The sequence below is a fragment of the Acanthopagrus latus genome, chromosome 3 (genome assembly GCF_904848185.1).
Source record: "Acanthopagrus latus isolate v.2019 chromosome 3, fAcaLat1.1, whole genome shotgun sequence".
NCBI lineage: Eukaryota > Metazoa > Chordata > Actinopteri > Spariformes > Sparidae > Acanthopagrus > Acanthopagrus latus.
The window spans coordinates 13,626,517-13,652,207 of record NC_051041.1 but is presented as its reverse complement, the minus strand read 5'-3'; the positions used below and the strand labels follow the sequence as shown (position 1 = coordinate 13,652,207).

General features: G+C 41.5%; 3 protein-coding genes across 3 annotated transcripts; 1 reads left to right on the top strand and 2 right to left on the bottom strand.

Annotated features, from left to right (window-relative positions):
• Window positions 1–1,839: 1,839 nt before the first annotated feature.
• On the bottom strand, window positions 1,840–8,874 carry snrnp40 (small nuclear ribonucleoprotein 40 (U5)). The gene is made up of 10 exons (XM_037093483.1): window positions 8,620–8,874; window positions 6,994–7,123; window positions 6,772–6,865; window positions 6,373–6,538; window positions 5,930–6,052; window positions 4,255–4,375; window positions 4,060–4,142; window positions 3,345–3,406; window positions 2,371–2,474; window positions 1,840–2,205 (listed from the first exon to the last, which is right to left on the bottom strand). The coding sequence occupies exons 1-10, from the start codon at window positions 8,728–8,730 to the stop codon at window positions 2,156–2,158; spliced, it is 1,044 nt and encodes a 347-aa protein (XP_036949378.1). The 5' UTR covers window positions 8,731–8,874; the 3' UTR covers window positions 1,840–2,155.
• Window positions 8,842–14,253, top strand: zcchc17 (zinc finger, CCHC domain containing 17). Its single transcript, XM_037093484.1, has 7 exons — window positions 8,842–8,981; window positions 10,039–10,228; window positions 11,551–11,651; window positions 11,750–11,841; window positions 12,952–13,052; window positions 13,163–13,320; window positions 13,663–14,253. The coding sequence occupies exons 2-7, from the start codon at window positions 10,090–10,092 to the stop codon at window positions 13,825–13,827; spliced, it is 756 nt and encodes a 251-aa protein (XP_036949379.1). The 5' UTR covers window positions 8,842–8,981; window positions 10,039–10,089; the 3' UTR covers window positions 13,828–14,253.
• Window positions 14,254–17,726: 3,473 nt separating this feature from the next.
• Window positions 17,727–22,282, bottom strand: fabp3 (fatty acid binding protein 3, muscle and heart). Its single transcript, XM_037092310.1, has 4 exons — window positions 22,079–22,282; window positions 19,752–19,924; window positions 18,290–18,391; window positions 17,727–18,194 (listed from the first exon to the last, which is right to left on the bottom strand). The coding sequence occupies exons 1-4, from the start codon at window positions 22,149–22,151 to the stop codon at window positions 18,141–18,143; spliced, it is 402 nt and encodes a 133-aa protein (XP_036948205.1). The 5' UTR covers window positions 22,152–22,282; the 3' UTR covers window positions 17,727–18,140.
• Window positions 22,283–25,691: the final 3,409 nt, after the last annotated feature.

The following is a 25,691-nucleotide window of genomic DNA, read 5'->3' as shown; positions in this document are numbered from 1 at the left end:
GACATTTTCCATTGGGGCAAAAGATCTTCGCTGACTGATTTTCAAACAGCCAAAATAAACAAAGCCCCTTCCTTTAAAATGACTGAATAAAGAGTTTATAGGTTAACTGCACATTATTTATTAGCCATTTATAAAGTATAATCAACATCGGTTGCAGCTTTACAATAAACTGTTGAATGAATGGGTTATAAAGCATTTCACTGTCTGGTAACCGTGAAATAACCATCAACTTAAGTTTAATAAACCGTAAATCAACTACCAAATAATTATGGTTATAATAAACTGTTAGTGCCTCGCCTCACCACAGAGCAGAATTTATACTTAATCCTAATAGACGATGTGACCTAAAAGCAAAGTCCTACTTAACTAAACCCATGTTCATTATGTGATTAGGCTGCAGGAAAAAAAAACAAAAAAAAACTGCTGTAGTCACATGTCAGTAACTGTATGTGCTGCTAATTAAACTGACCTGATTATTTTTATCACCACAGATGGACTAATCCAGGGGCTGAAAAAGCACAAGTCCTGCACTGAAAGAGGCCACAGGCAGGGGAAGAAAGACATAGTAATGAAGCTCCACTACATTTTTTTTTAAGTAATTAATGTATAGAAATAAAATGCAGAGTTTAAAGAGTGAAGTGCTCATTCTTAACACTGATCCGGTTTCATTCAATGTAAAAATTTAAGACAAATGTAAATTATTCTTGGAGTGAGGCAGATAAAAACATCTAGATAAACACATATATAAAGGGCTATGCTGTCAGGAACAGAGACAGTTTGAGACATATTTGAATGCATTTATTGAACATAGGATTATAAAAGACATACGATTATATTGAAATTATATCTTGTTCCACAACCCAGAGGGATAAAGATTAGTTTCACTTTTCCTTGACAATTTCGTAAGTCTTGCCGGTTTCGCCCATTTAAATCCTCACACCTTAAAGTAAGTAAAGGTGTCGATGCAGATCTGGACTTCCTGTCCACATTTAAAACATTCAACCCCCCACAGAAGTTTTCTTTTCTTACACACACACATTGCCCCAGAATTCATATCTAGATCAACTTCTTCTTCATATGACTGTGCTAATGTGTTCTCTCCTTAGTTAGTACCTTTTAGTTTATACTCCTTGTGAACCTTAACTTTCAAAGCGACTAGTGAACACCACATACAAATAAATTGACTTTTCTATAAAATTAAAAATACCAAATACATGTTTTGTTTTTTTCTGTGTACTAGCTATGAATGTTAATGATTAATGGATTAATCAGCATTAAGAATTTCACCGGTTAAAAATGTTCACGCCAACAATTGGGTGGATGGATACATCAAAAAGTATCTTGTTACCAAATATATCAAATAAAAACACAAGATAATGGTGTGAGAAAATGTACTTAATGACATACAAAGCAACAATCTGATATTATTACAATTTAGCCATTTAAAAGACTCAGTGGGGGCTGGTTTTGTTGGGACAGTTGTTGATTAGCAAAATGAAGTCATCAATTGTGTTTTTAACTTATCATCAAGGTAACTTGGTGTTAACCTGATCTGTTCTCATAACTCCTAATGAAGCCTACTCCGATTTTGCATTACACATGAATCATGTCAGTGGTTAAAAACTGTTACAATGGGAAAATGTCTAACCTGTCATATTTCCTGAATGATTAATTGATTGTTAAGGCAACCAATTAAAGTGTTTTAAAGACACTGCTTAAATTCTAAATCCCTAGAATGAGCAGATCATAAGAAAGTTTGCAGATTATAACTGATGTTTGGTGGTTAAAACCAGCCACGGGGCGCATGCAAAACTTAACACAGAAAAGACAAAGACACTGTTTTTTTTTAGAGAATACAGAAGTTTATTAAAAAGACATTAGACTAAAAAAAAAAAAACTCATCGTGGAGGCTGTTGTGACTGAGCGTAATAATAAACTTCAAACAAATGTCCTGAGGTTGTTCTGTGACGAGCTGAAGCACATGAAATTACAGAGACTCCTAACCCACTGTCGAACACCACCCATCCACTTCTAAAGCAGGACCCTCGCATGCAGGACACACACACACACGCACACACACTCATACTGGTTCATACACACACACACACACTCACACTGGTTCACACACACACACACACACACACACACACACACTCTACTGAATTTCCCCCATGTAGAGCCGTTTATCGCTGGCGCCAGACAGCACTGTGTAGAGAGACACAAAGAGACAAAGATGATTAAAGTCTAATTTCTTTTAGTCAGAGGTGAACTAACCAAGGACTGAATGAAATTCAACACACAGAACATAAAAGTGCTGGGTGATGACCACAATATGTCTGTGTACTCTGCTAAAGAAGGTGCTGGACTCACCTATAGGCTCCTCCGGGTGGAAGGCCACTTCGTTGACAGAGCCAGCGTGGCCCGGCAGCTTGTACAAGATCCTGCGTGATGTGGTGTCCCAGATGTACACAAATCTATAAACGGAGATGAGGCAAACAACTTGAATGACTCCCGATGCGAGACGATGCACATCTGAGACACTTGAGACTGAAGGATTGCCGCTATGATGCGTTTTGTGTGGTGTGTTTATTTCAAGTTATGCTGCTGTTGGTGGATTAAGATAGAAAATCAATTGAAGGAGGATACCAGTTTAGAAAGAGGGACACTGAATACAGAACTATTTGGGGCCAAGAGGACACAAGTGCTCTTATGCACAGAGGCATAGAGCGGTAGAAGTAGCTACTATATATGGATGAGTACAGGCTGATGCCGATCCTAATAGAAATCTGGGTGTAGCAGATTCAAATCTGTCGTCATAGAGTATAGCTTTTTTTTTTAGCTGCTATACGGTAACAAATAGGGGTAAAAAACAACTACAACTACCATCACCGTTCAGCTGAGATAATGGAGATTCGGAAGGTACCAATTTCTCTTTTTATCAACCCGTTAATCTTTTGATTTCATCTGCGTTGTTTTGTTGTCCTCGTGGTTGGCTGTCACAGATCTGGTGAGCTTGAATTAAGGTTAAGCAGTGATGGGTGGTTTAACATGCCGGGCTATCAAGTCTGATATTGGATTAGGCTTGATTGAATTAAAGGGGGCGGTTGGGGCTTGGCGGAGGTATGCGTTTCATTTTCATTTTCATTTTCGTCCATTTTTAGAAAAAAGAAAAGGAAAGGGGAAAAAAAAAGTCACGTCAGATAACGGTAACGATTCTATCTTTTCTCACATTGAAAGTTAAAAGATGAAAACATTTTACGATGACAGTGCCAAAATGATATGCCTTGAGCTGATGTGTGTGCAGGATCTTGTAAATCTAGTGTGTGCGTGTTGTTGCCTCTCACCTGTCGGCTGAGCCTGCAGCTATCTTACTGCCGTCAGTCGACCAGGAGCACCTCAGCAGATTCTGGCAGATGGGAACAGATGTTAGAAAAAGTGCATTAGCAACATGACACAGCCTTTCCACGCGAGAGCTACTGTTACAGTAATAGGAGGAACGAGGAACGTCTTGATTAGAAAGGACAGCAGAGAGTGACGGGAGGCGATGAAAGGCGATGTTGTGCAACCGCGGGTCGACAACATGCGTAAACACCGCCAGCAGGACTGCAGCTGTTAGTCACAAAGTTACAGGCTGCATCAGTTCACAGGATGAGGGCGGGCCAGTGCTGTTTGTCGCACGCTAGAAATTGACATGATTTGATTGCTTTTTTAGGGAAAGAGTATCTGTGAGACAGCTGCAAACTCATGGCCCAAGATTCTGCGAGGTGGGAAACATAATAGGTTCCTTTCACTGGAGCTGGGTGTCGCCACTGATGTCCTCTTTTGATCCCTTATCGATATTTGGGGATATCACATTAGGGGACCTTCAACCGCCATGTGGAAACCTACCGCATTTGAACTGGAAAATCGGGTTTGAACCCAACCCTTTTTCCCCAAATATATACAATCCTTCGTGCTGCTGGGCGGTTTCTGCAGTGGGAAGTGGTATCAGTGCTGGAAGGTCAAGTAGTCCACACATGCCCTTGACTACAAAGAGGGCCGGTGAGTTATTTTTGTTACCTTTTCAAAGTTGTGAACGTTGCCCTGGAAAATCTTCACACATCTCTCCTTGGGCGCAAATGGTCGCACGTCCCAAATACGCACTACAAAGGCACACAGATATTCAGAAGAAAAAAAACACATAGAGAAAGAAGAAACAGCATTATGACTCCAGAAGAGTCATTTCTTATACATTCATACACACAAACACCCCACCTGTGTTGTCCATGGAGTTTGAGAGAAGGTATGATCCCTCAGAGCTCAGGCTGAGTCCGGTTACAGAGTCACCGTGGCCGTGCATGTTGTAGATCAGCTTGTTCTGCCTCAGGTCCCACACCTACACAACGCACAGATTTTTAACCGGGGGATGTGCAAAAAAACAACGTACAGCATTACCGGTCGATACGTGAAGAGCAAAGAGCAACACCCACAGGCTCAAGAACCGATTGTCATGATCTGACTCCAGAAGAGAAACGAAAAGGTAAAAATCTGATGTTCTTACAGCACACGAACAGACAACGACTGCAAAATCCCAAAGGATCCTGCTGCAGGTTTGTGGAAGAGGCAGAATGAGGACAAAGCGGCAGTGTAAATCTTCAGCATCATTATGAAAGATGTAGCAGCAAATTCACCAGTTTATGGGATTTAGCAGCACCTGAGGGAGGCAGTTTACCAGCACTACGACAAAAAGCTGAATACTGTGTTTAAGCACCTCGTTTTGCTCATACCCAAATAATGCGTTACAGCAAAACACAGATATTAATATGTGGGCTTATGATGAAATAATTTTCAATGCGACACCAGCATCCTAAATGACTGAACTCACCCTTCACCAGATGTGTGAGTCGCGCTTTTGCTCCCGCCGCTATCGCAGCAACATTTAATATCTGCAGCAATTCTTGTAATCTGTAACAAAAGCTAAAGGCACTGTTTGCAATTACCCTAATTAAATCTTATTGTTGTGGTTTTTCATTAGAGAGAAACTCTATGGTAATAACTGTGGTACACTGTTGGTGTTTGAGACAGTGAGGCTGGGTAATTAGGTTAAAACTAGCAGTCACAGATGAGAGCATTTGCAACCCAACACCCCGGGACTTCTCCCGGTACTGTTTCTTTTCTGGTATGTATTTTGGTGCCGCATCTGCCCATTTCATGACCAATTACATGTCGTTCTTTGGAGGATAAAAGTTACATTTGATTTGATGTTATTGTGTTGTCCAGTTAGAGAAACGTGCTCCTGATATTCATATTCATACATATTACATATTTACACTGTGCAACATTCTGGTGCAGTTATTGCTTGTAGCCTGTGAAATCAGATTGTCCCCAGTCAATTTTCATTATTTTCTTAACCTTTTTTTCTAAAGTAAATTGCTACACACCATGAGTGTATTACAAATATGGATGCAATTATTATCTACAATTGTCCTCCTTGGTCATATCTACAAGTAAAAGGTAAACAAAGAGTAAAGATTATAGTGAAAATAGTCTTATTATTCATAGAATTTAGTATAGTATAGCAAATTGGAAAGCGGGGTGTTATGATAATGGAGTATTTTAGTTTGTACAGCGATGGAATGGATGTTCTAATTTTCACATTTAGAAAGACATAAACATACGATGAGGATGATGACAGCAGGATTTCCATGTTCATCATTTCCCAGTAAAGCTGGGCTGAGCCTGAACCTAATTTCATCTGTGTTTTATGTTAAGAAGAAGCCCTCCAAAGGCGCTGTCATAAAATGTTGCAAAGAAATTCCTTGTTGTTAGAGATAACCAATCACAAATACCTACAAGTCTTAACGGTTGATTTATATCTATCAGATCCAACCCTGATATTTTAAAAATTCACTCTAAAGTTTTTCTGTGTGTGCTGGAGGCTGGTCAGTACCTTGATGTCGTTGTCGATGCCTCCAGACAGGATCTGGTCACTGGTGTCATTGAATGTCACGGCCAGGACCTGGTAGGTGTTCTGGAAGGTGTGGATCGCCCCTTTTTTACGAATGTCCCACAGCTGGCACAGTGACAAACGCACAGAGACAACATGAACGTTAACATGAGTAAGAGCAGACCTGCAACTGAACAGAAATATTTGAGATAATAGTAACAACATAAGAATCACTTTCCAAAACACTGAAAAAAATATATCACAGTGTCACTGTATCAGTTTATGGTATTAGCCAGTTGGTATTATTATCAGTTTCTGTGACACCTTAAGGAACAAAAACAGAAGCATTTTTGTTTTTTGATTTTTTTTGACTGAACAAATGCTTTACTATAATATTACAGAGTATAGCTTCCTTGATTTTTGAACACTAATATGGTAGAACTCACCTTGACTGTCCCATCATCGCTACCGGTGCAGATGAGCTGAGGCCCTCGGCGGGCTGGGTAGCAGGTGTTAACGAAGGAGGTGTGTCCCTTCAGACGCTTGATCCTCTCCCCCGTTTCACTGTCCCACACACCTACGGTCTTGTCTGTGCTTGCCGAAAACAGCATGCTGAAACAAACAGCGACAAACCACCGTCGTTTAATAGTTTGCTTTCTAGTAGACACTTTAATCAACCTGCTGGATTAATACATGAATTAAGAAGCCTGAGTCTGACAGATCACTTCCCTGTTTTCTGAAATGTGTATCGTCCTCCGATGATTAGAAAAAAATCAAAATAAAACAGTCATGTTGCTTGGTAGTTTAGTTTAGATCAATAAAAAAGAAAAAAGCCTTGTTCATACCTGCCATCTGTGTTGTAGTGCAGCTCCATCACCGCTCCACTGTGGCCCTTCAGAGTGGCATAATTCTCACAATCTCCGTACACATTCCACATCACTGCAGCAAAGACACACCGCGTACAACAAGTTATCAACAGTGTCTGGGAGTAGAAATACTTTTTAACATGGAAGTGTGAACTGCAGGGCTGTCCACCACTGGCACCACTTTAACTGTTAATAACTTACATATGAGCCTGTCAAATCCTGAGGAGGCCAGCGTGGCTCCATTGGGGTGAAACTTGCAGCAGTAGACCTCACCCTCGTGGCCAGACATCAGCATGATGGGAGCCTGCAGGCTGGAGCTGCGTGGGGGACCCTAAGGGAGACACAGCAAAGTCAAATATGGTGTCTGTCTGTCTGGTTGGGTGAATTGGTAAAAAGATATGAAGTGAATAGGGCTGTCACAATGGTAGATTTTCACTACATGATCAATGCAAAGTTAGTAAATTCACAATAACAATATTAGTGCGGTATCTATCGTAAATTACTGTTAGTGTTTTGTCCTTTTTAGCAAATAACTTACACTGAAAATATGAGTGAATGGGGGGGTCTGTAACTATAACTGTTAAAAGTGTTTACACTTAGTAGTGATGCACAAACAAAACAACATCTGCACATAATTCACAGGATATTACCATATGTGTGTTATCCATGGTGTATTGGTGTCTGTACACCAATGACTAAGAAATAGTTTTTGCACAAAAATAATAATGAGGTTATTTGGAAACAGTTTCCATATAACCCCAACCTTTTTATATTCACTGTTATAATCCCGCAAGGGGAAATTCTTTTTTCCACTCACATTACACACACACGCAATGTATAGAGGAGATGAGGGAAGGGGCTGCCACACATGCTACGGCACCCAACGCGGAGTGTTAGGGGTCAGTGCCTTGCACCTTGGCAATGCCCAAGGTGTGAACTAGCATTCTCCAACTTCTAGACCACATCATACTTTATTTGGTCCAAGTGGGACTTCAACCACCGACCTTCGAGTCCCCAAGCCAACTATGGACTGAGCTGTTGCTGCCCCTATTTTATTTAATTATGTATTTATTTATTTATAAATATTGGCCACAGAGATTAATTCATTAATCAGGTGATTTTATCGAATGGACATGTTTATGTTTATATCTTTCTGGGTATGACTGAAGACAATTTTCCTGCCTTGGGTGGACAATCAGGTTTATTCTATTCTATTCTACAAAAAAAGGCATTTTTAAAATTGAAGAAATCTGGCACTGAACTTAATTTTTTTGAAGATCAGACCAGAGCATCCATAAAACTGAACGGTACGACATAAAGATAATGTGTGTTGATACATTACAAATACAAAAATGTATTTCAACATCATACGCTCGTCAAACAGTCTATGTAAGTCAATGATTCAGATGATGCCCCTCACAGTGGACTACAGACTGTATTACATGCTGAAATCATTGAGGCAGGAATATGACTTAAATACTGTCATCTACAAGAGATTCCACAAGAAAATGACCCCGATAGGCATTTAAGTTTAAATATCGGTGCTTTTCCAGTCCTATCTGAGCACTTCTGAATGTAAATTCAACTCGTCAGCGTTTCCTGGTTTTGATTCTCTGTAAAGTTGTTTTCTTTTCCTGCGTATCCGTTAAAATGGCAGCCTAGCCCTGTTTAAACACAACGTACAATTTCTCGTCCAGTTACCTCACTTGGGAGCACTTCTGGTAAGAGACAGTGAATATGTTTTGCTCGCCCCTAACAAGTACTTTTCTATCCACCAGTCCCACATAGTAAACAGTATTTGGTTTACGGTAACGTTACTTTACGCACCATGGCCACGAGTTGCTGAGACTGAGCCGCCGCCACCAGCTCCGTCCGCGGCCGCTTCACGGCGGCTGGAACCACCGCCATGTCCGCCGCTCTCTTCTTCGGTTCAATCATCCCGACGTAGTTAGCAAAGTACAGCAAAAGTGATAATCTTTAATGCTATAATCTATAAAAATGAATGGACGTCTTTCTTGGAGGGACGTCGAGCGAACGGGGCACCAACGAAGAAAAGAGAGAGAGTGCTTCCGCTGGCTACGACGCGTGCGATTGGTCGAGGCCAACACCGACGGCGATGATTGGTTACACAGCTTGTTGTTAAACTCGTTTGCACCGGATGTGAAACTGAAGTAGCTTTGCGGCGGAAGGTAATAACAACGTTTAATTTAATACTTTTTTCCTATTTAATGCAACACTAACTGCTGTCTGTTCTTTTATAGAGTGTGATTTGTACTTTACGCATGGGCCATGTGTGCTATTTATTTGAATATTATTGAGCTAATAATGTTAGCCGGAAGCAGACATTGGTTTGATATAGTTAGCCACGTTAGCCTTACTGCTACTACTCAAAGAAAGCCAGCCCGTGAAAGCAGATAGCACACTGCAGTCTTTTTATTCTACTCTGCTATAGTTCAGTCTAATCTAATCGAGTCTAATACATTTCAAGTCACTGGAACAGTTTTATTTTACCTCTAAGAGAACTCATTACGAGCAAGAATAAATAGATTCATAAATAAATGAGAAATATTGTGGAAGAGATTAGATTGAACGAGTTTGACTTCACAGGGGGATTTAACTGGTCTAACCCCTGGATATTTAATATTTTTCATCCTAAATTACACTCATTAGGTGTCCATATTCACCCCCTTGGTAATCTCAAATTTGCATAACCAATATTGAAGATTAATACATAAAACTCCGAAATCAATTTATATTGATATATAGATTTGTTTTAGTTTTCTAAAATTTTAATATTTCTTTAAACCAGAAGTATCCATAAAATCAACGTTGTCAACTTTAAAACTACATTGAGTGTCCCCATAACACTTCTTTCTTTACAGACTAAAATGTTTAATGCCATTGCTCATGATAAGTCTCAGCTTCAGATTAATGAAACCTTCTCCCTTTCCTCGTATTAATTTGGACAGATGGACTTGTTGGACAGGAATAGTACAGCAGCCTTCACTATAATCTCATTAATATTGTATTCTAAACAAGATTAACAACATTTCTGATAAATCTGTTTTATACGTTATCTTGTTAAATGCAAATTATATAGAGCACTGTACTATATACGTAAATACTACTTGTTGGGCTCACCTACAGGAATTCTGATGGACAAACACAACTTTGAATGCCAGACTCAAAAAAAGGACACACTCGTGTATTTTATGATACTACAAATAATGAAATATGATCCATTAGCAATCTTCTAGATCCGCTCATTGATATCTGTGGTCGACCTCTACTGTGACAATGTCGGACAGTGATGGCCCGGCAGAAGAACCCGCTGGACTGGATGGTCTGCCACCGATGTACAGCATTGCCAAGGGCGAGGTGACCTCTGTGCAGACCTATGGAGCCTTCGTCAGACTGCCTGGATATAAGAAGGAAGGTTGGTACAAAGCTTCGGCATCTACATAGACTGTTATTGAAAATATTAACAAAGGTTCAAGTAAACTGTAGGAAATCGGTCACAGATAGAAAGTGAGTGATTAATTCTAATGTGTGAATAAACAGTGCAGTAATGAGTTAGCAAAGACACAAAATACACAAAACAATCAGATCAACCTTATAGGTTAGTATCTCAAGCTTGCAATAACTGCAAGTAGTGAAACCTACAGTAGTTGAATTATTAGAAAACATATAAATAAAGAAACATGCACTGACAGAAAGATGCTGACTCCACTGCCAGGTAAAACCAGTGTGTCAGAAATGGGATTTTGGCCAGAGCCAAAAGTAATCCAGAGTGAGTGCAGAGGATGCAGGAAACCAAAGGCAGCCTTTGCTTCCAAAGTACAGTGCTGAGTGTCTGTGTCAGTGTATATCAGTGCTGTCTCAGCCAGAGTCAGGAGGAGAGACTGTAAGGCACCTGAGATGCATAATACTACTTGAGCAGGATTTCAACATTTTCACAGAATTCCTTCTCTGAGTGCAGGAAGTTGATTATTAGTTCAGATTTAACGTAGCCCACATCTTGCATTATCAGGCCTTGGCACAGCAAATAACCAATTATTTGGCGGAGTAAATAATAAAGTGCAAGTCTAGGATATTAATATGTTGACATTTTTGGGGGGGGTGTGTTAGCACAACAGCCGTTTTAACCCGCTTTGAGTTTTTTCCAGTCATTATGACTTCCTGATAAAGAAATCCAAGATAATGACCATGTAGGGGAAACGAGTACAGTTGGGGGTAGTAAGGGTTGTTAAGAAGTGGAACAGATTCAAGATGTCTCATAACTAAATTTACACTGGGGTCTTTTTTTTATGATAAAATGTTGGGCCACCTTTATCCCTGGCCTTCTTGCCAACTGAACAGCAGCTGCTCATTTCCACCACTGGAGGGCGAACTAAGCCAAGTTTATGAGATAAAGAGAGCAGCTGATTTGGTGTTCAAATCTTGATAGAAAATAACGACGATTATTTAATTGTTGCAACGAAAAGTGTTTTGGATTAAAATGCTTTTATTTAATCGAAGTTAGATCTGGCTTAAGTTGATGAAGAGAGTTCATGTTTTGACACAGAGGCCTACATTTAGTTCATTTGTATGTCTTAAAGATTTCTAATGAGAAAACAGAATGATTTACTCTTTACTACAGTGAAGGTAATTATTGAATCTTCAGCAAAAGATAGACACATTTCTGCAACATGATCTCTCTGCTCAGCTTTATTATTTATTTTGTAAATTGATATTTACACTTTTCCCTGATACATACAGGCCTGGTGCATGTGAGCGAGATGTCTGCTACACGGGTTGAGAAAGCCTCAGAGATTGTCGACGTAGGGGAACAGGTGTGGATCAAAGTCATTGGGAGAGAGGTAACAACTCACACACACACACACACACACACACACACACACAGTGATGTGTCAATGAAGTGAGCAGGATGACTACAACTCTGTCCCCTTTCCCTCAGACTCGGGGGGACAAGGTGAAGTTGTCCTTCTCAATGAAAGCTGTCAATCAGGGAACGGGGCGGGACATGGACCCAAATAATGTCATGGCAGAGTAAGTGCTTCAGTTTTTGTTTTGTTTTTTTCATATGTGTATGTCTCTGCATGGGTGCATGATAGAGATGCCCATTCAGCTTTTTATCAGTTCCTATCTGATTCTGAATTTGAATATTTTCCAACACTGATACCGAGAGCACAATTCCCTCTGGAGCTAGACTATATTGCTAAAAGTATTCGCTCACCTGCCCCGACTCGCATATGAACTTCAGTGACATCCCATTCTTAATCCATAGGGTTTAATATGACGTCGGTCCGCCCTTTGCAGCTATAACAGCTTCAACTTTTAGGAGTGTGTTTATGGGAATTTTTGACCATTCAGAATAGCACTTGTGAAGTCACACACTGATGGTGGACTGGAAGGCCTGGCTCTCAGTACCGCTCTAATTTATTCCATTGGGTTGAGGTCAGGACTCTGTGCAAGCCAGTCAAGTTCATCCACACCAAACGCTCTCATCCATGTCTTTATGGACCTTGCTCTGTGCACTGGTGCACAGTCATGTTGGAACAGGAAGGGGCTGTCGCCAAACTGTTGCTACAAAGTTGGGAGCATGGATTTGTCCAACATCTCTTGGGATGCAGTCAGAGTTCCTTTCACTGAAACTAAGGGGCCAAGCCCAGCTCCTCAAAAACAACCCCACACCATAATCCTCCCACCACCAAACTTTACACTTGGCACAATGCAGTCAGACAAGTACCCTTCTTCAGGCAACCACCAAACCCAGACTGTCTCCACTGCTCTAGAGTCCAGTGGCGGCGTGCTTTACACCACTGCATCTGACGCTTTGCATTGTACTTGCTGATGTATGGCTTGGATGCAGGATCCATCATTTTACGTGGCCTACCACTTTGTGGCTTAGTTGCTGAAGTTCCAAATTGCTTCCAGTTATAATAGGTGCACAGGTGGCATCCTATCACAGTACCACGCTGGAATTCACTGAGTTCCTGAGAGTGACCCATTCCTTCACAAATGTTTGTAGAAACAGTCTGCATGCCTAGGTGCATGCTTTTATGCACCTGATTTCAATTATTTGGATGAGTGAGTGAATACTTTTGGCAATATAGTCATTTTCAAGCGTGTGTCATTTTCATCTGTGTGTGATTGCAGGCAGGATGCGAGGCGACGTAAGCAGTTCAGAGATCACACGGGCAACAGGATCACACTGGAGGCTGTACTCAACACAACATGTTCAAAGTGCGGCTGCAAAGGTACAACAGCAAAATGAAAGAAACCGCAGTCATGTCTTGAAGGAACAAGACTGAGCGTTTCCTGTTACTCCCAGTTTGGTTGAAATTCACCTTTAAATTCACTCTTTCAGGTCACTTTACAAAGGACTGTTTCTCCGCTCCGGGCTTGCAATACGCCCTTTTGCCTGAAGAGGACGATGTGGAGTCGCAGCAACAATCGCAGCCACAGCAGCAGACCTCCACAGTTGCGCCACAGAGAGACTCGGACAAAAAGAAGAAGAAAAAGAAGGTGAATATGTGACAGTTGATGTCCCGCATGATGCTCGCTTCTTGTTTTTTCCAGCTGTCCTCCACCTGTCTTCCTGTGTCTCTCGGTTGTGAATCATCTGATGCAACAACCCACACGTCTCTGTATGACAATGCCTCTGTGGTCGCTTACTGAGAGATACAAGGACGCTTTATTGGAACTGTCAAAAGTGTTGTCTGACAGGGGGCTGGTTTTGTTCCATGTAATGTAAAACAATGGTTTCGTGATTGGTTTCTCGAAACTGCCGTCTGCTTTCTGCATTGTCATTATTCAAAATCTCTGCAACACAAAACAAAATCTCCTCTTTGCGCGTTCGTCCTCCAGGAGAAGAAAATGAAGAAGAAGAGGAAGAGGGAGAGGAAGGAGTCGGACAGCGACAGCGACAGCAGCAGAAATAGCGAGTGCAAATCCAAGAGAAGGCGCTCCGCCGACAGAGAGGACAAAAAGAAGAAGAAGCACAAGAAGCACAAATCGCACAAACACAGCTGAGAGAGCGGCATGATCTACCGTCACACACACTGCAGCTATCATGCGGATGCGAAAGGGGAAGAGGGTAGCGACAGATGGAGTGACAGACTTTCCAGCTGTGTATCTTTTTAATAACAAACAAATAGAAACTGTCGTCCATTTAAGTTAAGGAACGTTTTATTTGTCTTTGGAAGCACATCAAGCCCTGTCAAGTAAACAAAATAACAAAATGAGTCAAGAGAGAACGAAAATCAGGTGATAAGCCCTCTTTGTCCTAAAGTAACCCCTGCCAACCCCCCACAGAGGGAGAGCTTTGCACATCAAGTGTAATCAGATATGTGTAAGCAATAGGGAAGCAAGTTTCTATCCCGGTCCAGATATTGTTTCCAGCTATCCTTTTTCTTCTCTGGGAAATCCATTAAGCAAACATAAAGACAGAAAAGCTGAGCCTTGTGTGTGTGTGGGGGGGGTTGACATAATCCTTCAGATAACATACACAGACAAAGATACACTGTCATGCGCATAGGAAGTAGTAAAAACACAAACAGGATGTGTCACACAGCACAAGTGAGCATGACAGGAACCTCAAGCTACGATGATATCCTGAGGTGGTCTGCCGCTTATTGTGATTCTGTGTGTACATACATGTGTGTATTTGTGTATCTTGGCTCCAGGGTACTCCCCCCCCCCCCCCAAACACACACACACACACACACACACACACACACACACACACACACACACACACAGCACACACAACCCTCTTCCTGCATGGCAACTGTTCGCTCCATTAAAGGTATTTTTACTTGTAATCTGCTGCTTGATGTCTTTGTTCTTGGACCTTGACCCCGCGGTGTTGTTTAAAGTAAGTCCATGGGGACCAAAACAACCACACACACACACACACAAACACACAACCATCAGAAATTCTCAGGTTGGGTCAGGTCCATTCCAGGGTCATATTAAGTTAAGGTATGGTGTCTCTGTGGAAGCCAGCTAAAGGAAAGAAAAAAAGCTTGATTAAAAGAATATTCCCATTCTAAGTCATAACTGTGAGATAAACAGTCAGAATGATTACATATGAAATAGTTGTAAGTCAGATAAAAAAGTAGAAGGAATGAGATAAATCATGAATGAAACTTTCAACAGTGAGATGAAATAAGTCAATTATTAGATAACTTGTAATTGTCAGTGAGCAGAGATTACGAGATTAATAGAATTTCTGAGATAGTCAAAATTTACTTCTATTTTGACTTTTTAAGTCTAATAGTTACTACTTTTGTTCCCATGTTTTTTACTTTATTGATCTCATAATCATGACTTACCCTGAGAATATATTTATTTAATCAAGGCTAATTTTTTCATATATTTTTTTTTTTTTCGTAAGGCAGAATTAGGCTTCCATATGTCTGGACCAGGGCTGAGGGAGTCACACAACATGAAGGTTAGGCCAGGTCCCTTGGGTCATGTCCTGCGAGGTCAAAGCTGGACAGAGGAGTACTTTTTTTTTTTATTTTTTTTAACAACAACTCACAACCCCCGGTCAGTGTGAGGTAAGATAATGCGAGATAAAATAGTTTTCCAAGCCACTTGCAGGATTGTGGAGGAATAGATTGTTCCCAGCTGTGGTGGTTCGACACAACTGGCAGTGAACTCCAGTCCAGCAGACAGATGTACAAGACAAATCTGAGATTTTCACATGGTCCCGGGCCCCTCCACAACCAGAATTGCGAGTTTGCGTCTGTACATTACGCATGATTTGAATACAGCAGAAAAACAATCGCTCAACGGAATCTTAAAACCTGTCCAACTCGTATTTAATTGGGCTCTTGGGGATCTGGGTTTTTTTCCTTACAGGATATCCTTGAAATACATAAGATGTCTCCCTCATTCCATCAGAGATTAACCAGTTGATCTTGGAAATCTTTGTGCGCTGGATTTTGAAAACATCCACGGCCAAGATATATTTGAATTCTGAGAAGTTTGCCGATTGGCAGTGTTTGTTGTTTTTCTCCTTGTCGCGTGAAGAAGTCTGCTTGTGGCGTACATTTGCTCATCTTTACATTTTATTTGTGCAAATACAAAAAAAATGGAATGCACATGTGTACATTTCATCAAAGTGGGTTGCAAGGCCACAGGAAAGTATCTACAGCCAAAGTGCTTTTGTTGTGTGTAAAGTGATGTATCATATGCGTCTCGACCGGATTTGTTTCAGTTTCTTGAAGATGTTTCACTTCTCATCTGAGAAGCTTCTTCTAACTGGAAGAGATTATGAGGGGTAAGTCTCAGGCTCGTGTGTGTGTGTGTGTGTGTGTGTGTGTGTGTGTGTCTTTACCAAGTCGTTAAGGTCACATGTGAACTCTTGAGTTTCAGAGTCGTTAGGGCCACTTGTGAGTCATTGACCCAACTGGCCTTCTTTTGCTGTTTTTTTTGTGTGTGTGTTGTGTATGTTTCATAGCAACAAAACATACTACAAGCAGCAGAAAGGTGATTTAGGTTAACCATGGTGACGATTAAAACACGAGCTCACACAACTGTGGTATTACCTGGTAACAGTCTGTCTTTACAATACAGTAACAACTTATTATGTCAGCATAATAAAATGATTTGCATATAATAACCAAGCAGACCTCTTTATGTTTAATTCATTCCCTGTGCTTTGAAAGTGCTTTGACTGGTCAGTAGATTGGAAAAGTGCTACAGAAATGCACGTCCGTTTACATAGTTAGCCAACACTGATTTTACATGAGTTAGATCACAGCAAGGGTTACCACAATTTCATGATATTTCTGCACCTCCAACGTTCAGACGGCCCCCTTTTTTTCGCATCGTACGCGGACAGCTGTGTTGAATCTGTCACTACACATATGAGGTCCATAAAGGACACACTAATCCTGGAATTACCCATTTTCACGCTTGCTCACTTGTTTTGTCAGTAGGTTTGTTCCTTCATACCACTGGGACTGCTATTGAAAAAGTTATTTTTAGCTATTTATACGCAGCTCAACTTTTTCTGCTCACATTTTTTTATTCCACAATACCACAACAAGTGAAAAAACAAAAGCATAAAGATGAAAGAAAGAGCTGTAAATCTGGAGGCATGAATAGAAAACTGTAATTAGAAAAATTTGTGTTAAATAATATATATATATTTTTTCCAACATTATTCAAAGATTCAACTTGCCACTGAGACTGTTAAAACTGATATTAGCTGATGTTGTAATGGAAAAAAATTAATAAACGAAGGCTAAGTCTTCTGAGGAAGAAGGCTATAAGTGTATGACTATCTTTTCTTGTGGCCATTTAAGTTCAGAGTTATTTGGGGAGGTGAAGGCATATGGTGGCCTGATCGCTCTGCGCCCTTTCACCCCGTCACCCTGCCTCCAGTTGGCAGTCTGTCACTAGCACATGACATCAGTGCTCTACGGGACGGAATGATCTGAAATTAGAAAGCCTCTGGGCACAACTACTGTACAAACATAAGAACACAAGAGTTCCAGCACACCTAGAACAAATTTGACAAATCTTTCCCCTCACCTAGCCAGGGCAAAGGCGACATGTCCACGTGTCTACACACACACACACACACACACACACACACACACACACACACACACACACACAGGAACAGGGGCTATAATTAACCTTCCTGTGAGTCTGTAAAACTAGCTGTGATGGAAACTGTGGTCACACTCTTTGGATCTGCTGTTTTCAGTGGGACACAATTAACAATGGATTGGAGTGGAGTACTTTAAGGACACTCGCACTCTGAGTTCACAACAGCAGCTCAGATTTTTACTGCGAAATGTGAAATTTGCGCTGACGGAATGTCCCTAAGGGAAACATCTTTCCGTAGTGAGTAAAATTCATGTAGCTTGACCAACCAAAAAGAAAAAAAAATTACACGCATAACACACGCATTTTCGTTGTTTTACCACTTTAACAGTGTAGACACTTTTATTTGAATTTTTCCAGGTCTCAATAGGCAAACTTGTAAATTCAAACACTTGTCCAAGTTTATCATAGGCACCATGCATAACACATTTTCTAAAAAAAACAAAACAAAATATGCAGACCTGCATTTGTTTTTAGACAAAAACAACAAATCATTGGAATTTATTCAGTGTTTCTTACAGTAGAAGGAACAACAGTATAAAGAGAGGGATGGGCAGAGAGGGGAGGTCACAGTCATCATTAATGTTAATACTGGGCGTACAGTATGAAGAGATGTCGAGAGGTTTGCTCGGCCTGGGTTGAGGTGGTTTTAGGAGTTTTAGGATGCAGGGCTTTAGCTGATGCAGGTAGATGCTGCAGGGTGGTTTCAGTGTTGGGTGTTACTCTGCCCGCTCATAGTGACGTGTGCAAACGACGTCTCCGAGTTTGAGTGTCTGTGATGGAAACAGACAAAGAGATTAAAAAAACTGCCAACACACACACACACACGTACAGATAATAAATGGATGCATTCTGTGTGAGCGCTGACCAGCGTGAGGGCATTGCCGTTGACTTCCCGGACCAGGCTGGTCTCTCTGCCGTCCCACCTCTGTATGTGCACCAGCTTCCCATCCTCTATTGTTACAATGGACTGCAGACAATAGAAGAAAAAAAAAATATAAAGTACATTTATCAAAGTACACTACCGTTTTTATTTTACGCTACTGTTTAAATCTACTTCACTTGCGTGAAAAGCATGACTTGTCCCTCTCAATATATCATTGTAAACAAAACTGTATGATTTTAAATGATATAAAGACATGCATTGATAGCATTTGTGCTAACTAGGGTATTAATGCCAATCAATGTGTTTTTAGTTTCAAAAGACCTCTGCCTGCTTTTTGTTAGCTCCGTGGCCTCGCAGTTGAATCTTCTTTATCTTTGATAGCTACTGTTTGCCAGCTGCTGTTTCAATTTGAGCCACAAAGAGAAAATGTTTATCGTTACCCCTGACAGTAAAATTAAGTATTCACCCTTGCTTATAAAATTATGATGCCTTACCACAAATTAAGATATCAAACACTTTAGAAAAGTGGTTAAAATGGGCTCCGCCTCGACTAACTACAGCAGGAAAATGCTACTTAGCTAACACATGTAACGTTAGCTGAGCAGTTAAAACAGCCTTTTTGATCACAATTCACAATTATAATATTAATGCTAAAACGTGGTGTAACTATAGCAAAAGTAGATATGAGCTATAAAGTCAGTAAAATGACTCTGAAATCTTAGTTAGGCCTAACGTTAGCTAGCATTAGCCACCAAAATTCTCTGCCCAAACTGGAACAAATCAGGCTCTAGCAGCAAAACCGACCATTTAAAATTGATTATTTAGGTGTCTACTGCTTCGCGGTAAGTATGCCTTTTTATTTGTTAAAGGAAGACATTGTTTGCTCTTAGAAAAAAACCCACATATTCCATTTTAAAACATTGGTAGGCTAATAATGACCCACTAGCTACTACCCACTAAGTAATTTTTTGATATTTTTGGATACTTTAGTCCTCGCAAAATGCCTTGTTGAAGTTATTTTGCATCTGCACAAAGTTTACTTGAAGAGCTTTACTGAGAGACAATTGAACACTTGGTCTTTGAAAGCAGTCTACTACATTTTACATCTAAGCCACCGGTAATTCCTTTGACCCTTCAAATTAGAAAAAGCCAACATTCTTAACTCTAATTTCAGGGTGTCTGATGCTCAACTCTCTCAGCCCTGACCTATCTGACCTGCATACCCCTGTTCACATTCAAAACGAGATTGCTAATGCCAACTTTGATGCGCCACAGAAGTTTGTTTGGCCATCAATCATCCCAATGACTGTAACTACCACTCACGCTATGGATACTTAACATCTTAGGTGTGTAGTTCATTTTGAGCCACCAGAGAGACAAGTTATTCCTCTACGTCGAGGACTAGCATTGTCCTCAATGATCAACCGGACATCTAACCACTCACCTTAACCTTCCTGTCATCGGCGGTGGTTTCGTCGAACTCCTCTCCAAGCTTGAAGGAGATCTCTGTGTTCTTGATGGTGCTCTGGGTCTTCAGCGTCACCGTGTTGCCATCAACCGAGATGAGGGTGGTGGGCTTGGTCATGCCGCCCACCTTACGTGTAGCGAAGCCCACACCTGTAGAAAACAAAGACACATAGGTATTGTAATGAATCGCTCTGGGGCATTTAAAGAGTAACGCTGCCTTGATACATAGAGAATATAGACAGCAGCTCTGTGTGGTTTTAAAGTTCTGTCAATAGATTGATTGGACAAACTGACCGTGCCTTCTCTCAACTGTGTTCAGGCATAAATGTGCTTTAGGCTAAATAGCTACATCAGCAAGCTACATGCACACAAAGTGCTCCTGCAACATGAAACAACATACCGGACTAATTACAAGCTATCACCAAATTCATGACACTTTAATGGCTGTATCAGATTTCACTACAACCCATTTTATAGTTGTTGAGATATTTCGCATGGATGCAAAAAAGTGTCAATCTCCTGGTGTTGAGAAAAAAGTGGGGGAGGGGGTCACCAAATTCATCTGAGGGTTTCTCCTCTTGGGACAATGAACGTCCTTGCCCAATTTTGCAGCAATCCACCAAAGAGATGTCGATATATCTGACAGGAGAAAACTTCGACCTGCTGATGGCACTAAATCAAATTGGCCAGCTGTTGAATGTACCCCAAACAAGCAGGGGGAAGCGTTTCACCGGAGTAACCTCTTACGGCTTCTAACCATATCTGCCATCAGCTAATTAGCTCAGTTAGACACGTGGCTAGCAGTTCTATTGGCTGACCTGTGTATGCCCGGAGTGGTAGTTCAGAGTATTGGTGTTAACCCTGTTCTGTCCAAAACATTTCAGCATAATGATTGTATAAAAAATGTTTATTAATTTTTTAAATGCTGTCATTTCTAAAGTAAATACAACCAAATACAAAGTGGCGTATTTTTAGAGAGTTTAACAGCAGTACTCATGCATTTGTCCTTTAGGTCTCCTTCAACCTGACACACTCTCTTATCTCTTATTTGTCGACTGCCAAAACATGCAGCCCGTTCTGTAGACACTGCAGGCTCCCATTGACCCGACTGCCTGTCTGGACATGTATGTGTCCAAATGATTAATACCCTTCCTTTTTTTTTAGGTTGTGTTTGTAAGGGTTCAAGAGAGTTCATTCCATGGGGTAAGAGTGACTCACACCCTTATTTTTTCCAGGCTGACAATCCAGTTCAACTCTTAGAGCTACTACCGATCCTTTCCCACATTCAGAGCAACAAGAAGTCACTTGTGTGTGTGTGTGTGTGTGTGTGTGTGTGTGAGGCATCATTGATCAAGAGGACTGGGGTTAGAGGTTGAAGGTTTCTATGGGGACCAGAGCAGATGGGGCGAAGTTAAAATGGCTCTGGGGTCATGAGTCTCTCACACACAGACACACACACACACACACACACACACACACACACACACACACACACACAGTGTCACACAAAGTCAAAGGGTTTAGTGTCATTCTTCATGGTTGTAAAAGTCTGAGCACCTGCCCACATCACATACATACACCCCACTGTGAGTGAGTGAATGAGTGAGTGAGTGTGTGTGTGTGCATATGTGGTGAGTGTGTGCGTGTGTGTGTGCGTGTGCGTGTGCAGGCGTGTGTGTGTGTGTGTGTGTGTGTGTGTGTGCGTGTGATATTTTGAAGCACTTTCTCGTCCCTTTAGCTCTTTTATATTCATCTCCTCCCACGGCCTCAGACAATGAACAGCTTTCACCGAAGGTCACCCACATTACACTCTCAAGTGTGTGTGTGTGTGTGCGTGTGTGTGTGTGTGACTGCCAGTTGTTTGCCATTCAGAGTTTCTCACATTGGGGTTGGGTTATTTCTCCCTGCAGCGACAGCCCCTCCCTCGTTTCCAGCACTGAGGCCATGCGGTCAACCACTCTTCCTCTTTTTCCTCCCCCTCTGGTTCAAATCTTATCCCCTTTTTCCTTCTTTCTTTCTCTTTCTATGAGCCTCTTTCCACCCTTCTCTCTTTACATTCTCCAACTCAGTTCCTCCCTTATTTACCCATTCATTGTCTCCCCTTATCTCTCTTTCTTTCCTTCCCCAGCTGCATAAGCGGTTTAAACACACTATGAAGCAGCCTTTTATCTTACCTGGCCCCCTTTTTGCACATGTGCCCACATGCAGCACTGCCAGCATCCTCTCCTGTTACAGACGCATGCGCACACATCCACCCCCGCACAACTGTATATTATGCTGTATACACACAGAACACACACTTACCCAGCTCCTTCATGTAGTCGTCGAACTTTTCGCTCGTCTTGAGGTTCCATGTGCCAACGAAAGCTTCAGCCATGTCTGCGGCGGTGCGAAGGAATGAGGTACTGTGTGAGGGTGTGTGTGAATGAGAGAGAGAGACTGCAGAGTGAGAGACTGACAGAATGAGAGAGGAGGGAGAGTGTAGTCAGCGGCACAGGCTGCGGCGCAATCCTACTGGCTGATTTATACCGGCTGTTCGTGATGTCATCAGGCTGTGCAGCGAGTGCAGGGGAGGAGGAAGAGGGGGGAGGGGGGGGTGACGTGAGGGATGGAGAAAGAGGCAGAGTGAGTGTATGTGTTAGACTTGTTTAAACAGACTACTGGCTACCACGCAAATGAAGCATGTTTAAGTGTGAACTACATGCTTTTGGAATGTTTTGTTTGCTGTGTAGTTCAGGAATGTGTTGCATGCAGAGGTATCCAAAGGGAAGGGAGTGTTTAACACTATCAGTTATTACAATAGAATACGCATAGAATACCCTAAATGTGTGTGATGTGGTTAAACAGAAAGTTAAATGATGTCATTCCTTAGAGTCAAGAATTAAAGAATGCTCTCAAACTGGCTTTTTTGTGTTTCTGATGTTGTGTCGAACAGCGAAATTGGGCTATCTCGGCTCCACAGTTGAGAGTCTGTGGGTTCACAACAATCATGATCCTGTCCAGGAATTTAGTGAAGGCCAGCAAGCGTAGACAGTAAACAAGGTGGGTGAGGGGGCGCCTTTTTTCCAACCCTTGTCTGATGGGAGGCCCACAGTCTCAACCCCCGAAGTCAAGTAGAGATTGATCTAATCACTGGTTCGCCATGAGCCTCGCTATCATGATGCAATTTTGTCACCCAGTAATAGGACGGTTGACCGGCAACTAATTCCTGTTGTAGACGGAATGATTTAATGAACCCATGTGTTGTGGTTTTTTTGTGACTCTGAGGAAAACGGAAATGTCAGGTTGTCTTTGCAATGGCAGTGCAACAGTCAATACCAGCTTGAAACCAGTGACTCACTGAGTTAGAAAATTAATGTATTATATCAGCAGTAAATCTCAATAATTGCCATAATAATATATATCGTCACCCATAATCAGTCTGCCCCTAGTATTGTGTATACGTATGTGTCTTTTTTTTTTAAAACATTCTGAATCATTACTGCTGATAACTTTACTTGTTCACAGCCATATCAGCAAAGAAATCTTGAATTTAAGAAAGAGAGTGAGGATCAGTGAGAGCAACAGGCCACTGTGATGAAATCCACCCAAGCTTAGAGAATAAAAGGCAGAGTAAAGAAAAGAAAAAGGGGGGGAGAGAGGGTTGATGAACAAACCCCCCGCTGTCAGGGAGACAAGGAGAAGAAAAACAGATTGAGCCTGGGGGGAAGGGGGGGAGGGGTCGTGATTGATTTATTTTTTTTTTGCTAACGTGGGGGGTTGAAGGTGACAAAGAATTTCCTGATAGTCCTCTCTGCCCTTGTCCTCGCTCTGCCACTTTAGCCTCTTCACCTGCTTTTCCACCTGCTTCAGCACTGCTTGTCTGACTTTTGCTGACCTGAACCGCCGCGCCGAGGTGACCAGCACCGTGTGTGTGTGTTGTGCGAACACTTGTAAACACACAGGCACGTGATGGCACAGTGAGCTGCAGTCATGAATAAGGGCGCTAGCTCGGGGGCTGGGGAAAATTTACTCCAGCGCTATTTGGCCCACACACACACAGACACACAAACGTGTTTTGTTGTTTAGGAGGACAGTGTACTTGATAACCCTTGTGATATTCTATATTTTACTTGTCGTCAGCATATCGACGATCAAAACCAATAATGATCTGATCTGTGTGGCAAATATTTTATGTAAGGAATGCAAGGACACTTTGTTTTAGAAAGAGGTGGGGACGTATACAGGCGTTAAAAAATGTAAGGGTGGATCAGTATAAACGTACTCAGCTTACTCGCTCTCTCTCTCTATATATGTATAAGTATATATATGTAAATGTTAAAGAAGATAATTATGGTGAGAATAGAATTACATAACAGCACATCAAAAGGAAATAGCCTCGCTAAAATGCCTCACACGCCCTGAAAACCTTTTTCAGAGTCGTTTAAAACAACATTTGAATCAAAATAGGACGTGGCCCCACACCAGGTGGGGGTCGTTTGCCCGTCAGTGTGAATCATGTGTGACAAGTCCACACCTACACCAAAGTCCCAAAAAAATTCAAAAAAAATCATTTTTCAGTATAGAATAATTTAAGCAACTTCAACTTTGATTGTTGCAATATATGATTTAGTTCATTTAATGTTAAAGAGAAAAAATGTGATCCAAAAAAAACACATTTTAGTGGCTTAAATACTAATGGCCCTGTCTCACCAGGCTGATGGTCTGGTTAGCGCCATTTCACCTATTCAGCACGGTTTCTCCATGATTTCTCTGTCTGCCTCATCTCTAGATCTACTCACAACTTTTTTTATCAGACATATTCTGGATTAGAACAGTTTCTGTCTTGCAGTCCTTCGGTTTTCCCTTCTAAATGACAAAGACAGCTTCTTTGCCGCTAGTTCTGTGATGTTGTTAAGTGTGTCCGGGCCCTAAAATTCACTAGAAGCTGGGGAGCAGCTTCTTGTTGCCGTCCTAGAGTTGACTGTTAACAGATTTATGTCACTCAGACAAACACTTAAGATACTGCATACCCAATAGATGAGAAGACTGATACCACCCTCATGTCTAGACGACAGATAAGAAGCTACAGCCTGCAGCTGATAAGCTTAGCTTAGCACAAAGACTGGAGTCAGGGGAAAACAGCACCCCCATTTATTCAATGTATACAAAAACTGCTAAAGCATAAGAATGACAAGTTGTGATTCTATGAGCGACTATTTCTCAGCCTATTTCTTCAGCAAATCTAACCAGCTGTTGGCTCTAGCTTCATATTCAGCGCACAGACATAAGAGTGGAATTATGTTCTTGTGTATTTCCCAAAATGTCACACTTAACAGTTGAATTGATGAAGTACATTCTAAACTTAACCATCCGGCCAAGTCTCCCTCAAAGAGTCCTTTGAAGAATTAATGATGGGGACAGGCCAACACGTCTCATCTCATTTGCCATAATTTTCCCTCCCTTGTATTCAAATCTGTCCTCTCACACATAAGATCGTACTGGAGCACACACACACACACACACACACACACACACACACACAGCTGCATTCATTCTCAAGCACAAATGCCCGCTTATCACTGCTCTGTCTCACGGCTCTCCGACAAAATCTCCCCATCTGCAGATGGTCTGATGATCTCTGGAAGTTGTGTAATAACAAACACACATTAAGGGATCAGGGGAACAAAAAGTCAATAACGAATGCAGTTACATCACATCACACCATGTTACACACCCTGTCCCACTGCCCTTGTCCTCCAATCCTCCCCTCCCTCTGGTCTTTTGGTGTGTCTAAACAGGCACATGTGTGTGTGTGTGATGGAACGAATCTTTGGCGTGCAGGGATCTCCACATTTGACACTAACAGGTGTGAGAGAGACATATGGAAAAACGCGGGGAGAGGAGGGAGAGAGGAGGTGAAAGGTCGGAGTCATTG